Below are 16426 nucleotides of genomic sequence, written 5' to 3'. Positions count from 1 at the left end.
GTACTAATAACCAAGGTCCCCAGGCCTCCCAGAAATGTCCAGCTGGACTTTTTCACCATGACATATAAATCTCATTAAGTAGTAGATGATTAAAGTTACAATACTCAGTCACATTCTCAAGAACTTTTCCTATATGGAAAAAAGTTTCACATAGTATGCAACTTGGTTTTACTCAAACCTCTTCCTTTCCAAGACAGAAAAAAAGCACAAAACCAAGGAATGGAATGGAATGGTTTTGTCCTATTAAGACAAAAACGATGAAACTCAGAACTGGATCACTTGGCCCTTTCTCTTCTCATCTCCCAGTTCCTTTGGAGAGGAGAGAGGGAGAGAGAGGGAAAGGATGAGCTGAGTTACCCAACTGTCTGGGTCCCTATTCAGGCATCTTGGACTACTCACAGGTTGTGTTTGTCCTTTGTTTTTGAACCAGGACCATGACATCAGCGAAATGTTGACATGACTAGAAGTTGACTTTGATTTAAGTGAGGGAGAGCTGTGCAAGGTCACCAGCCTTACTTTCTCCTCCAGAGCCATCTGGGTCCAGGGGCCAGCTATCAATCAGGGTGACTGGAGATGGCCCAGGATGCGATGGGAGACCTCGGCCCTTTAAGGCTAAGGCCTTTTCAGGTTCTCACTTTGAGTTAAGTCACACCCATTCAGTGAATAGGCCTCTTTAAGAAGTGAGTCAAGGGATGACCTGTTTAATAAAAAATAAAAAAAAATCAAACTGGGAGAGGAAGACCCTCAGGGTTGCTGCTATTGACATTCACTCTTGCCAGAATGGCCCAAAATATAGCCATTCATGGTCCTCAAGATGCCTAAATGGCGACCCAACTAGTTGGGTAACTCAGCTCATCCTCTCCCTCTCCCTCTTCCTCTCCCTCTCCTCCCCAAAGGAAGGTGAATTTTGATGGCTGGAAGCCGCCCACTTAACTTGGGCTTTACCAGCTAGATTCCTTCCTTCCTTCCTCCCTCCTTTCCTTCCTTGTTTTCTTCCTTCCTTCCTTCCTCCCTCCCTCCCTTCCTCCTCTCTCTCGCTCTCACTCTTTCTTTCCATTTCTTCTCAAAGACCAAACCTTAAACCCATCTCACTCTGGAGCTCAGAGATTGGACCACAATAGGTCCCTGCCCAAGCTCCACTTAATGGCTATATTTTTACCTCACTCAGAGTGAGAATCTGAACAGGCCTTAGCCCAAAAGGGCCAGGGCCTCCCATTCCATCTTAGGCCATCTCCAGTCATCTTGATGAATATCAGGCCACTGGACCCAAATGGCTCTGGAGGAGAAAGTGAGGCTGGTGGCCTTGCACAGCCCTCCCTCACTCAAATCAAAATCAACTGCAAGTCATGTCATCATTGCCCTGATGTCATGGTCCTCTTCGAGAATGAAGGACAAACACAACAACCTCCCAGTTCAAAATGCTTACACATCTTAACGGCAAGCGTCTTCTTAGACCTGCAGTTGGGTTTCACACATTCAAGCCTCAATACAATCTTTTTTGCATTCTTTGCCTTTTTCCAGAAAATTGTTTTTTTTTGACCACCATAGCCACTCTGCTTCTGATCATACGGCCTTTTCCCCTGTGCCTACAGGGAATCCTTGCCTTTCTTATACTGAGTCACTTCGTGAGCCTGGTGCTTACAGCACTTTTTGCAGAAAGCTCTGCAGGTTTTATGGACGGAAGTTCGGTGCTGTGCTTCCAACTGGGCTTCTCTGGTATCCAGGTTGCTGGGGTCCCTCAGCCGAGCGCTCATAGGCGAGCACTTGGACAAGCTGAAGAAGACACTTAATGTTCTTTTTAATGTCCTTATCCTTTAATCTACCTACTTTTATCATATGGGAATAAATCATGGATCATAAAGTTTAGAACTAAAAAGGACCTCAAAAATCATCTAGGAGCAGCCCACTTAGGTCACAGAGAATGGAATAGACCCAGAGAGATTATGGGACTTGCTTAGGGTCATAAGTATGTAGCAAATCTGAAATTTAAACCCAGACCTTTTGACTCCAGGACTCCTTGATATTTCTTTATATATAAATCTGACACATACAGGTAGGAATACGCTGGAGCCAGACTCACAACTGTTAGATTTTCAGTGTGAGCATTTGTGTTTCAGATATTGACAAGTGCTACAAATCAAGGCTTCATTTATTGTTTTGATGATTGCCTAGATTTAAGAAAGTAATAGAGAAACTGTCAATAATGCAGATTTAACTCCAAAGTATATAGTGTGTACATTGGGGGTGGGGGGTGGGAGGAAGCCAGTTGTCAAACATTTACCAGCACACCCTTGGATACAGGGTAATCACAAGAAACATTTGGGTCAATTGCATCAGAGTTTATAATCTAGTTAGGGAGACAGAGTAACCAGTAAATATAAAAAAATAAATAACAATTCAAGGGAGGATCCGATGCCAAGTCAATTGAATATACAAGGGCAAAGAGGAAAAGATCACTTACAATTTGTCAAGGAGGACCTCAGAGGAGGGTACATAAAAAGAAAGAAATGGATACAAAACATATAGTAGAAGGAAAATAAACAGGCAAGGCTAGTGAAAGGTCAATTATATACTTTGGGAGATAAGGAGGAAAACATCAAAGAAATTTCCAGCCTGAGTGCTTAGGAAAATAATGTTACCTTGTAAAGAAATAGGGAGTCCCGGACAAGAGATGACAAAATGCATCTCCCTTCCTTCTTTGAAAAGGTTCAGGATGATAAGTAGTAATATTGTATATATTCCGTCAGACTCTCTTGATTGGTTGGCTAGTTTTGCTGAGATGCTTTTCTTCTTCGTTTACAAGAGATAGCAAATTAGGTAAGGGAAGGAAAAGAATATATTCAGAAATGAAGGGGACATAAAAACAAAGATGTAAGTAAAAATGTGAAAAAGTGGGAAGTGAGGATCGAGAGCTAGTTTTGAAGTCAAGATGTTGGGTTCCGTTTTGGACATGCTGAGTTTGAGGTGACAAGATCTTTAAGTGGAGATAACTAATAGGTAGCTGGAGAAACAGTCCTGGGATTCAAAAAAAGAGGTCAGAACTACAGGTGTCCATTTGTACAGAGAGGACAGATGAAATCATCTATGAGTGAATGAGATCTTCAAATACAAAACAACAGGTCAAGAACTAAATCTTGAGGAACAGTGATAGTCAAAGGGAAGAAGGAAGAAGAACTGAATAAAAGGGACAGAAAAAGAGAAAAGCTGGAGAACCAAGATAATGTAATGAGGTTAAAAAAAAAAGAAATCCAAGGAGGGGAGAATTACAAGATGGAGACAATTAGGGTAACAAATACAATTAAGATCAAAGAGAAAGAGGACTGAGAGAAGACAGTGTGGATTTGGAGTTGGTCTTTTAGAGGAGATTTTCATTAACATGATAAGGATAGAATCCAAATTGCCAGTGGTTTAGGAGTGAGGGAATAGTAATGGGGAAAGGCATAAACACCTCTTTCTGGAAGTTCAGCAACAAAAATAAACAGAGAAATAGAATAGCCTCAAAAAGGAATTCAACAGTGAAAGTAAAGAGAGAAAGACTAGCCTTAAAAAGAAAAGGGGGTTGGGGGTTTGGATTTTCTTTGTTTTTTAACAAAGAGGAAAGACTTGTGCATACTTTAATTAATCAAACATATGTAAAGGATGTGCCTAATATGTTTAAGGCACTGAAGGAAGAATAGAAGGAGTCTAGGAAGGGACAGAGATGAAGAGGACAAGACTAGAGAAGGAGGGATTGAAAATGCTCGAGAAAAGACAAAAAATTCCCATTGGGTTGGTGGGGGATAGCAATAAACTTCTCTGGAGCTTCAGGACTAATGGAAGAAAGGACGTAGGTGTACATAGGGAGGTAGGGCTGTTTATAGATAGCTATAGGTATCACAACTAACAAAGCCAATTAAAGACCACACTCCCAGTGGCTAGGGATTTGTCTCCTACCTCTGAACCTCAAGGTTACTCAGGGGGCAGCTACTACCCTCAACCACTAATATTAATGATTACAAATTATAGTACCCCTTCTCCTGCCTCATTTCCTATTCATGGGCTCATCCTTTAGCTTGTCTTATCAATAGAGTAAGTTAGTTTTCCTTCCTTTCTTCATAATTCCTAGGTTTCTCCTGGGACTTTTGACAATGACCTTTTCTAAACCTCAGTTTTTCCCTACATAAATTAAGGGAGTCAGACTAGATTGCCTCTAAGGTTCTAAGATCCCTTCCAGATCTATATCTGACCTTACAATCCTTCCATGCTGGCTTGGCTCACACATGGCAAAGATGTTATGTGCACATTTGCTCACCAGGTGGCAATAGAATCTAAGATGGACCCACAGATCATGATGCTACCACATGACCTCAGCTAACTGCAGAGCATGGAGTCTGGAAGCAGGATGTTGAAGCCAAATTCTTGGGGAGCTCTCTTTGGGCCACAGGCTTGGATCACTCAAGCTATGGACTGCCTCCAGGTACAGAGACTTAGATCATGTGAAGAAATGTCCAGGGAAATGAAAAAGCTAGCAGCCGAGAGCTTCTGCTCCTCCACTCTCCTCCCAGAGCTGGTAAACTAAGACCCAGGACCACAGTGGACTGACAAGGCCCCTCCCCACGCCTGAGAACTACAGCAAGTGTCCAAGAAGAAAACACCGGAGAAACAAGTCTTTTCAGTCCAAAGGAATCATCATCAATCCATCTCTCTCTTAGAAAAGGAATACGCCTTTGCAACAACTGTTTCTGTCTGTGCAATTCAGGAAACGGGAACCAGAGAGCCTGGGTCTCCCAAAATTAGAGAAACACACACACACACACACACACACTCACACACATACACACACACACACACACACACACACACACACACACCCTGAAGACGGTGAGCACTCAGTTTCTCCTTTACCCCTGCTTTCTTCCAAATGTTTCATTACCTACCAAAGAGGTCTGTCCCCAAAGATCCTATACGGGTGTTCATTTCCTTCCCAAAATTATTCTGTATCTTAACGCCTTGTTTTAGTGGAAAGAAGTCTTTATTTGTAATCAAAAGATGTGGCTATGAATCCTAGCTCTTCTACTTGTCACCCCTCTGACTTTGGGTAAGGTACAAACTCTTTAAGTTTCAGTTTCCCCAAAGTAACATGATGAGTTAGTCTAGAATTAGGAATGCTTAACCTGGGGTCTGTGGATAGATATCAAGAAGTCTGTGAACTTGCATAGGGAAACAATCACATCTTTACTTCAATATAATTTCATAGTCCTATGTATTTTATTTTATTAATTTAAAAACATCATATTGAGAAGGGGTCCATGGGCTTCATGAGGCTGCCAAAAGGGTACATGAGACAAAAAAAGATTAAGAACCCCTATTATAGATGACCTCTAAGATTATTTCCAATTCAAAAATCCCTGGGATTTAATGATGCATTCCTCTCCCTTGCCCCCATTAAAAATCCTAGGTGATGACCAGCAAGTTCCCAGTCCAGGGTAAGAAATGTGGGTGAGAGGTGAGGAGGGCTATAATGGGAAAGAGGATGAAAAATATACAAAACAAGAGAATAAGGTCTTTGTATATATGAGAGAATAACAAGAGGGGGAAAAGGATATATAAATCTAGAAAGAATGGAGAACATGCAAAATGGTGAAGAATGGGCATTTTTTAAATTTTTTTAATATTTTTATTTAACGTTTTGGGTTCCAAATTCTATCCCTCCTTCCCTTCCCTCCCCCCTCCCTGAGATGGTAAGCAGATATAGGTTATACATGTGTAATTATGTAAAACATTTCCATATTAGTCATTTTGTACAAGAAGATTTTAAAAAAAGAAAAAAATGAAAGAAAGTGAAAAATAGCATGCTTCAGTCTGTAGTCAGTCAGTGCTTCATCATGAGTCCTTTGCGATTGTCTTGGATCATTGTTTTGCTGAGAATAGCTAAGTCATTCAGTTCATCCAACAATATTGCTGTTGCTGTGTATGATATTCTCCTGGTTCTGTTCACTTCACTATGCATCAGTTCATGTAAGTCTTTCCAGATTTTTCTGAAATTATCCTGCTTTCCATTCCTTACAGCACAATAATACCCCAAGAATGGGCATATTAAATGGCAAATGAAAATGAATATTATCAGAAAAGATGGAGTCCAGGATGACTGGGAGTATGTAGAGGGGACCCCTCTGGTTGGTATTTTATAGACACAGTTTATAGGTACCTGCTCCCTCCATTGAGGGCAGGCTTAGACTGGTAGGATAAGAAAGGGACAGTCCCTACCCTCCTACACACATATTCCTCATTTCATAGGTGTGGAAACTGAAGCCCAATGGGAAAAGGATTCCCTAAAATTCAGGGATTTACGGTGAGCTGGGCCCCTTGGCCCCAGAGCCAAAAGAAGGGGAGGACCTCCTCACAGAAATTCACCGAGAAAGTGAAGATGAGAGTTCCTGTCTCTGCATCTGAAAAGGTTAGGCTTCCTCCTTCATAATCCAGAGAGACTTCCAGCTTCTTAGGGGGCCTGCTTAGAGTCAGTGGAGTCTCTGGGGTTGTGAGCGCTTCATAACACCCCTTCAGCATTTGGATAGCCCAGATCCCTCCTGAGGGGACAAAGCTGATTTCCCCCTTCCTTCTCCCAGAGGCTCTGGAGACCCCAACAGCCCAGCCTTCCATTGACCCCACTCCCACACACACCTCCCAGCAATGCTTCCCCGAGCTGAAGGCTTCCCCGCCCAGCATGCAGAAATGGGAGTCAAATCTCTCAGCGCTATACGGTAACTTCTGTGGGATTTCCCTGAAGTAGGCAGTCTTCTGATCCGGACAGATAAACAGATGAGTGTTGGCTGTGTCTGGGTTAAGAGTCAGCAGCACTATTTGAAAGTAAGGAGGGGGGGAAAGAGGATGTAGAAGAGAGCATTAGGGAGACCACCAGCAAGGGAGGGAAGAGATAAGCAAGAGAAGGGGAGGAGGAATTAGGAAAAGTGGGGAGGAGAAAAAAATGGTGTTAGAGGTGTGAAGCTAGTCTGCCATGGAGTTAGGTAGTTCGTGACCCCACGCCACCCCCCACGCCCCAGAGGAAGAGCATCTTTCTTGGTCATTTCCCTCCACAGTCAACCCTCAATGACAGAACAAACAGATTTTGATGTTACAACTGCGACAAACAGGAGGCCTGGTCTCTTGACCAAGGACATTGTCATTCACCCACCTTTCCTTTTCTCCAATTCTGATTGAAGACACTCTAGGTGGAAAAAAGACAGAAATGATCATCTTCCATCTTGTCTTTCCTACGGAGACATTTCTCCTCACTCATGTTTTTGAATTTAGGTTATAAAAAACACACATAGGCACAAAAAATTAGAGTCACATATGTAATCAATCACATACAACCAGGCACACACAATCGCAGTCACAGGCCACCATGTATGCAATGTTCCTTACACAGTTACAATATGAGTTCAAATTTTTAACCTAAAAATGAATAAAAGACTATTTGTCTCTATTTCAGTCAAATATACCTACTAAGTTTGATTGTAGACTTCCATCATCATGGCATACTGGATGAAAAGCTGGCCTTGGGGTCAGGTAGACCTGGACTGAAGCCCTGCCTGTGCCATGTACTGATGTTAGTTGAGGCAGCTCCTTATTGGGAGCTCCGTCTGCCAGTGAGATTGCAGGTTGAATCCAAAACCGCTTTGGCTTGAACCTTAAACTGATTTGAGCTGACGGATTTTGGCAATGCATGAGGTGTGATGCCACCTGGTGATAGCACCCCTGAATTACAAGTTCAGTTCTGTCCTGAGGTGAGCAAACTTTTTCAAGTTTAAATCAGAAGCTCTCAATTATGAAATGAAAGCAATAGGAGTCATAAAATTAGAGATCTCCAGCAGGAAGGGCTTCTGAATCCATCTAATCAAGCCCCCTCATCTTCCAGGTGAGAAGACTGAGTGAGGCCTAGCAAGGTTAAGTGACTTGCCCAAGGTCACACAGAGAAGAAGCATCAAAGGTAGCATTTGAACCCAGGTCCTCTAAGTCCATAGCTAGTGCTCCTTCTGCTGTACCATATATGTGTGTAAATATATGAACAAATGTATGTATATATATATATACTGTATGATGAAGACACATACACACATATGTATAGTATCTATATACATTTATATATGTATACACCTGGTATACAAATACATGTGCGTGTGCATATATGGGTCCATATATACATATCTGTGTTTGTACCATGTGGGAGGAACTACATGTACATATGTATTTATATGTATATATGTAGTGTATGTATCTATATATGTACATATACGGTACAGTGGGAAAAGCACTGGCTTAGGGTTCAAATGTTTCTCTGATGATTTATTCTCTGCCTGACTTTAGGCAAGTCACTTAACCTCCTGGACCTTGCTCAGTTTTTTCATCTGTTAAGAGAGTTTATTGACAGAGGTAGTGAGGGTAGAGCTGTGATTTTAATAGTGAAGGGAGCTCCCAGTGAGAATTTTCCTCTACCAATTTAGATTTCACTTTCTAGTCTTAGAGAATTGTATAAATATCTACACATAATCAAAATCTCACATGCAAGTATAATTTAGTATCTCAACACACATGTACACAAATTTCTCTCTCCTTTGTTCTCTCTTCCCTCTCCTCTATCCTCTCTTTTTCTCTCCCTCTCTCTTCTTTCCCCTTCTTCCTCTCTTCCTCCTCCCCTTCTTCCTTTCCTTCCTCTCCTTCTTCTCCTTCTCCTTCTCCTTCTTCTTCTCCTTCTCCTTCTCCTTCTCCTTCTTTTCCTTCTCCTTCTCCTTCCTCTCTTCTCCTCTCCTTTCCACTTCTCTCCTCTTCTCTCTCTCTCTCTCTCTCTCTCTCTCTCTCTCTCTCTCTCTCTCATACACACACATACACATACATACATACATACATACACACACACATACACACAAACAACACACTCCACAGGCCTGGGTCATACACTATTCCAGTCCTCCTTCTGACCTGTGAATCGCCTCATAGTCCTCTGTAGGACCCAGCTCTTCCCAGAGAGGTGCTGGATTCTGTCTCTCAGCTCTGGGGGCACAGCCTTAGAGAGTGTGGCCATTGGTATCTCAGCCCTGGAAAACAGAAGGTGTTAGAATTGCTCTGGGGCCAAAGCCTGTGTACCACAGAAAAGTAGGAGCAAATGAACAGCCCTATGTCTCCTGCCCTACATTAGGCACCAGAGCAGGTCAATTATTTTACCCCTCCTGGACAATAAAAGCCAGCGCTTCCCCTCTGAAAGAAATATTCTCCTCCTTGGTTAATATTCTACTAAGGTTCTGGATGGGTTCCAAAAAGGATATATGTGGTTCAAGGGACGTTGGGACACAAGATAATGCCTAGGAAAAGGAGAAGTGGTCACTAAACAGGGAGGTCACCAAAGGCCACATTTTACTCAGGTTGTTTCTATACCCTTGGAAACAAATCCTTCCTGTTCCCTCTTACAACAAGAGATGGTGTTTGACCATTACCCCCTCACTTGGCCTAACCAACTCAAGAACAGAGAGTTTTCATGCTATAGCCACCACCCCACTCCCAGAATAGAGAGAATTTCAAGGCTAATGCTCAGTGATTCCCACAACCTGTCTAGGAATGGGCACAGATGGCACTGGCTTACAATCGCTTGACATATAGTAAACACTTAAAACCCTGATTCATTCATTTATCCATTCTTTTTACTTGGGGCAAAAAGTAAGGAGGACTTGTGGTCTCCTGGGGGATAACTGGGGATGAGAAAATAAGCTCCAAGAAGGGTACAGGAATGAGACCACTGGGAGGAGGAAGTATACCTTGGGAGTTTTCTACCCTGATAAAAATTCCATAGTCTAAGAGGAAAGCCAGGCAGGGGATGAAGAGGGCAAGGTTGATGGCAGATCAGCCACAGGAAGAAGGGCACAACCTTCTCAGGGCCTGAATGAACTGGGACAGAAAACTTCTCCTCAGTGAAAGTATCATGAGCATCCTCTAAATTCCCCATCCTGAGGCAATTGCCTCAGTTGTCCTATCCTAGTTATGGCACCGAGAATGGGAAAGTCATTGTGTGATGAGGGGAAAGAGTAGCTTTACAGAACAGGGCCTCCAACTCATGGTTGGCACGAGGAATGGAGGTGATGGTACAAAGGACTCCTACCTCTTTAATATATCTCCAACGTCCTAGGAAAGAGAGGGAAGAAGAAGGTAACTCAATATCGGTGGTGAGAAATTGAGATCCGCCTTCCCACCCACACCCCGCCATCTCATGTACCCACTGTGCTATTTCTGAAGTGTGATCAGAATGGTTTCTCTTGTACATGCTTAGTGAAAGAAAACACCTGACTCCATAGTCAGCCAGTCAACAAGCATTTATTATGTTTGCTATGTGTCAGGCACAGGCTATAAAGAAAGACAAAACTAGTCCCTAGCCTCAAGGAATTCTAATGGGAGAGACAACACATAAATATATACTATATATTAATACACACACATGTAGATGGAAGGTAATCTTAGAAGGGAAAGCACTAGCAGCTGGGGAATCTGGAAGGGTCTCCTGCAGAGGGTGAGATTTAAGCTGAGACTTGAAGGACAACAAGACGACTAACAGGTAAAGGCACAGAGCATTCAGACAGCCTCAGGCCACTATGGCTATATCACAGAGGAAATAGAAGGGGATAAGGTACAAAAAGATTCCACAGGTAGGACGGCGCCAGGCTGTGAAGTTCACAGAGGCCAGAGAGCTTTATATTGGTTCCTGAAGGTAATAGGGAGCCACTGGAGTTTATTGAGTAGGCAGTGACATGGTCAAACCTACACTTTAGGAAAGTTATTTTGGCAGCTGAGCAGAGAATGGCCTCTAGTCGAAGTGCCTTGAGACAGGGCAAATAGCTACTACAATGTTCTATTGCAAGAGTGCGGGAGAGAAGCATGAGGTACGGTAGGCTAGTGGTCACATGCTGCATCTGAAATATGCCATGCAGGGAGAACTGATAAGAAGCGGAGACATATAGGATGTGGGGTGAGTGGGATCAAGGAGTCAAGAATGACGCCAAGGTGGTGAGTCCGAGGGGCTGAGAAGATGGCGATGCCCTTGACAGGAAGGGGGAAGTTGGCAAAAGGGAAAGGGGGAAGATACTATGTTCTGTTTGGACATGTTGAGTTGGAGAGAGTGATGTTTGTGCACAAAGACAAGCTGGGGTACCCTGCCTTTAGAGTTTTGGGGGATGGAGTCAAAGGAGCCTAAATCCCAGATGCCATTCTGTCCCATAGCTTGGTATAGGGGACAGGAAAAAGATTACTTTGTTCCCTTACCAACACCAACCCTCCATAAACAAATGGGCCCTTCCTTTTTCCTTCTGGGGTGGGGGGAGGGCCAGAGGAAATAAATCCCAATGTCTCTCTTCCAGATAGAATCAGGTCTTGGGACAGACCAGGAGTGGGGAACCTGCAGCCTCCATGCCACATGTGGCCTTCTAGGTCCTTGGGTGAGGCCTTTTGACCGAGTCCAAGTTTTACAGAACAAGGGGATTTGTTCTGCAAAGTTTGAATTCAGTCAAAGGGCTGCACTTGAGGACCTAGAGGGCCACATCTGGCCTTGAGGCCCCAGATTTCCCACCTCTAGCACAGACCATGCCATACCTCCTCAACCCTAGAAGGTGGATCCAGGGATTCAGCTGGAAGCAAAATGCTGTGGGAACACAGAGTACCCATTAAATGACTGAGTAAAGAACTTGGTATTAAAGAAAGTTTATTGTGAATATAGGAAAGACATCTCAGACAGGAGCTGTCTATGCTAAAATGCAGTACCCAGGAAAGAGAACTGTAAAACAAGGGTTCTTAATTATTTTTTGTTTGTTTTTTGTATCCATATAAAAAGATAATGTACACTGGATCCCTCTGGGCCAGGTTTGGACAAGATTCCCAGGGGGCAGCATGGCATAAGGGTGGCAGGGTGGGGCATGGATGACAAAATATTGAAAAAAAGACATCGGGGAGCAATATGGTAGATCCAAGATGGCCAGTCTGCAAAGCAGAAGTAGAGATCAGAGCTGATGGAATAACCCAAGACAGAAAGATCAAGGGGACAAAGGATGAAACAAACACTCAGGATTCTTGAAGGGAAAGAGCTGCCTATGTGGAAGACCATAGAGACAATATGGTAGGAAGACAGGAGGAATCCTCAGCATATAGATATGTGGGCACTAGATGAACAGAGGAGAGATAGCTTTGAGGGAAACACCGGATCAATGAAAGTGGGATCAAAGGACCAAAAACCTTTCTTCTCTGGGGCAAATAGAGCATGGATGAAAGACTGAATAAAACACCTGAAGGGACTCTGTTCTGTTTAATCCTGATCTGTCTCCTGCCTTAGTGACCTGGGGGTTCTCAGGTTAGTTCAGATTTCACCCCTCTAGGAGAGGTCTTTCCTGATCCCTACCCCACCCCCATTCATAGCATCATAGATTTAGAGCTAGAAGGACACCATCAAGTCCAACCTTCTCATTTTACAAATGAAGAAACTGAGGCACAGAGAGGTTGAGTCTTGCCAGGAGTTGTATGTAAGTGTGTAAGTAAGTGGCCTAGGTAGAATCTGAAAGCTAACTCTCTTGTTGGCAAATTCTCCCACCCGAAATCACTTGTATTAACTTATCTGTACACATCTTGTAATCCTCCCAGGAGAAAGTAAGCTCTATGAGGGTAGGGAGGCTCTTATGTATTTTTTTTCTTTGTGGTGGCACACAGTACCCCGTGTATAGAAGACATTTGAGAAATCTTTGTTTGAAATAAATTAAGTTGACTGAACTAACCTCAATTGTATGTAGTCTGCATCTGAAACTCCTTTCGCTCATAGTTAAGTGCGCACTAACACTGGTCATGAGTCATGAAAAAACAATGATGAACAAAGGGAGGGAAAAGGAAGAGGGGACAGGATGCCCATAGCCAGAGGCGATTCTTGCTGGAGATCCTTTTATTCCTGCTTCTTTCCCCACTTGGAGCTCTCTTCTTCCATGCTAGATCTAGTCTCTTTCCCTGCAATGACCCATGCTTCCAAAGGCCTCCCCACCAGAGCCCCAGCCTTCTTCCTTCCCCTCACCTCTGGCAGCTCCAGTATTGGACGCTGGCGCTGCTCTTCTAGTTCAGCCACGAGGTTACTGAGGTGTGACACCTTGTTGGAAAGCTGGGTGGTGAATTGTTCCTTCCATCGGGCAATGTCCCTGTTGAGCTCTTCCATCTGGAGCAACAGCGATTTCTCCTGTTCTTTCAGAAACTCTTGCATTTTGCTGAAGTTGCTTCCCACCTTTTGCATCTCCATACTTACTAGATCCTGGGGGAAAGAGGAGAGAAGATCAGGCTTCCAAATCAAGAATCCAGGATTCCTTAGGATTACACTGCCTAGATTCTGGGGGTTTTTCTGAGGCATGAAGGGTCCTGGTATTAAATTATTAAATTAGATTAAAAGAATCTCTGGGAAAGGGAGGAAGGAATAAAGCTAGCCCCCAAACAAAAGCACCTCTCAACAAGGATAGCCACCACAAACTCAAAGGCAGACCAGATTGATCCAACTCTGGAAGACAAGGACTTAGAGCCAAAGCCATATAATAGAATTTTGCTTCCAGGATCCTGGATACATGCCCTCAAATATATATATGCATGGGCATTTGTACATGTGTGTACATGTACAAGTGTAGCTCATGGAATAAATGGTTTCTCTTTATCTCTCCAAGGCTCCACCTTGAGCAAGTAACTCTTTGGTATTTGCTGAAGAACAAAGATTGTAACTTCCCCATTCAAATCAATCAAATCCAATGCAGTGCCAGTCCTCTGTAAAATTAAAAGTTTGATTCAGTATCTTCTAAAGTCCTTCTGATTGGGCTTCTATGATTCTAAGGGAGAAGGGCAGTGAAACAACTTGGGGTATCCAGAACATAAACTTCCACTGATCACCTTCTTTCGAGTTTGTAAAAGCAATGCTGCCCTGTCCACAGCCAATGGCAAAGGAACAGGACCATGGAAGATTACTGCCCTGTTTGTCCTGAGGGACTTGAAAAGGGGAAAGGTGGCAAAGGCCTGGTAGAAGAATGTTAAAGGGTTAACTTGTTCCTTCTCTTCCTCAGCTACTCCACAGTCTCCTTCTCTCTCAGACCAATGTGCAGATATCAGGTTGTCCACCTACCAGCATCCTCTGGATCTCTTGTTCCCCACTCAGCTTTGTCTCTAGGGCCTCTTCCTTTTTTGTCTTCAGGAATGCCAGATGAGTTGACAGTTTATCCTAAGGAACACACTTGAGTTTATCTGCCAGCTTTGTTTCTCCCACAATACCCAGTCTGAGCTACAGGTAAACTCTGTAGCCTTAGTAATTCCCTGAGACAGAGGGACTAGGCCAAGGTGGTTAGCCCACAAAGTGTTCCTAGAAAGAAGGTTGAACCCGTGTGGGAGACTTGATAAGCTGACCTGACTGTGACAAAACCAAGTAAGGTCCTAGAAATAAGGAAGTAAATAAGAAGAAAGGAAGGTAGAAAGGAAGGAAGGAAGGAAGGAAGGAAGGAAGGAAGGAAGCAGGGAAGGAAGGAAGGAAAGAAGGAAGCAGGGAAGGAAGGAAGGAAGGAAGGAAGGAAGGAAGGAAGGAAGGAACAAAAGAAGGGAGGGAGGAAGGGAGGGAAGGAAAAAGGGAGGGAACTAGGGAAGGAGGAAGGAAGGGAGAAAGGAAAGAAAGATAGGAAGGAAGGAAGGAAGGAAAGAAGGAAAAATGAAGGAAGATGATGGATGGATGGATGGATGGATGGATGGATGGATGGATGGATGAAATGTAGGTCTGTTGTTTTGTTGAGTTTTTTAGTCATGTCTGACTCTCTATGACCCCATTTGGGGTTTTCTTGGCAAAGATCCTGGAGTGGTTTGCCATTTCCTTTTCCAACTCATTTTACAAATGAGGAACTGAGGCAACACAGTTAAGTGACTTGCCCAGTGTCACACAGCTAGTAAGTGTCTGAAGTCACATCTGAACTCAGGAAGATAAGACTTCTTGTCTCCACACCCAGTACTCTATCCACTGCACCCTATAGCTTCCCTACAATGAAATGATAAGAAAATGCAAATGCTACCCCCACATCCTACCCTCCACTTTTGAGAGTATAAAAACATGAAGACATCTGATGAGTAAAATCATTTTTCATCAACCAAAACACACATGCACGCACACACACATGCTTCCCTGAATGTGAGAAAGTCTCAAGGTGAAATGTGGAAGAGATCAAGGGGTTGCTTCCATGGAAGGGCCAAGAACTAATCAAAGAGTATTGGCCCGCCATATTTCAGGATCTGCAGCATAGTGTTGTTCGTTTCCAAGGAAAAGTCACTATTACTCCCTGTACATTTAATTTCTCTTTAAAAAAAAAAACCAAAAGCCACTCAAGGAAAAGCCATAGTGGGAGAGGGATAAGTGCTATTATCATCCCCATTTTACAGGTGAGGAAATGGAGTCAGACAGAGGTTAAGTAACTTGCCAAGATCAACCCGCTAGTAAGTGTCTGAGGCTGAATTTGAACTCAGGTTTTCCCAACTCCAGGGCTAGCATTCTGTTCACTGTGCCCCTTAGCTGCCTCTAAATTTTAATTTTGACATGCTATAAAAATTGGAGAGAGAATGTACTTTCCTAAATATTCCAGAAACTTGGCTGTTGGGATAAAGATCCTAATAAGCCCCCGGACTCACTAAGGAAGCTGACCCACTCCATAGTTATCCAGGTGTCCACCCTGTGGGCCTAGGGGTTCATATCACAGAGCACTCCAACCTCCGTGCCCCATGTCACCTCCCTTTCCAGTCTTTCTTTATATGTTGTCTTCCCTCATTAGAATATAAGATACTTGGGGGAAGAGACTATCTTGTTCACTTGTATTTACATCTCAAACACTCAGCACAGTGCCTGGCACATGTTAGGTACTTAATAAATGCTCTCTCTACCCATCTATCCATCCGTCTATCCATCTATCCAAGCATCCATCCATAACATCCATCCATCCATCCATCCACCCAAGCGTATGACTGACCAAAGAAGGCCCCCTGGTGCCTGACATAATACTTACTAGGCAGTCTTGGACAGCTTCATCAATGGGCAACAGATGATGAGTAGCATGCACCCGAATGGCATGACACACCATGCAAATAGACCTCTGATCCTCCTGACAAAGAAGCTTCAGCGTCTCCCTGTGCTGGGCACATAATTGAGCTGGGGAATCCATGTCTGGAGAGCTGGCAGACTGGTGATTCCACCAAATTCTCAAGCTGGCATTTGGGTCATAGGTCTTTGCAGGAAGGTCTTTTCGCACTGACATAAGGTCAGTCCTGCCTCCCCCCGGCTGAAGCTATAGCCACAGTCCAGGATCACTGGATCTGAAAAATATTGGGCAGAGATAATACATGTGGCTTCCTCCTGCAAAGAGGCCACAGAAATCAA

General features: G+C 43.6%; 1 protein-coding gene and 1 pseudogene across 1 annotated transcript; both read right to left on the bottom strand.

The window, feature by feature from the left end:
• Positions 1 to 264: 264 nt before the first annotated feature.
• LOC118842587 lies at positions 265 to 1754 on the bottom strand (annotated as a pseudogene).
• A 4244-nt stretch (positions 1755 to 5998) lies between these two features.
• LOC118844307 (E3 ubiquitin-protein ligase TRIM7-like) lies at positions 5999 to 16211 on the bottom strand. Its single transcript, XM_036752168.1, has 7 exons — positions 16056 to 16211; positions 14147 to 14242; positions 13067 to 13297; positions 10130 to 10152; positions 8959 to 9074; positions 7172 to 7204; positions 5999 to 6836 (listed from the first exon to the last, which is right to left on the bottom strand). Exons 1-7 carry the CDS (start codon positions 16209 to 16211, stop codon positions 6319 to 6321), a joined length of 1173 nt encoding a protein of 390 aa, XP_036608063.1. The 3' UTR covers positions 5999 to 6318.
• Positions 16212 to 16426: the final 215 nt, after the last annotated feature.

The sequence above is a fragment of the Trichosurus vulpecula genome, chromosome 3 (genome assembly GCF_011100635.1).
Source record: "Trichosurus vulpecula isolate mTriVul1 chromosome 3, mTriVul1.pri, whole genome shotgun sequence".
Lineage (NCBI taxonomy): Eukaryota > Metazoa > Chordata > Mammalia > Diprotodontia > Phalangeridae > Trichosurus > Trichosurus vulpecula.
The sequence above is the reverse complement of the archived record's forward strand: the minus strand, read 5'-3'. Positions and strand labels throughout refer to the sequence as shown.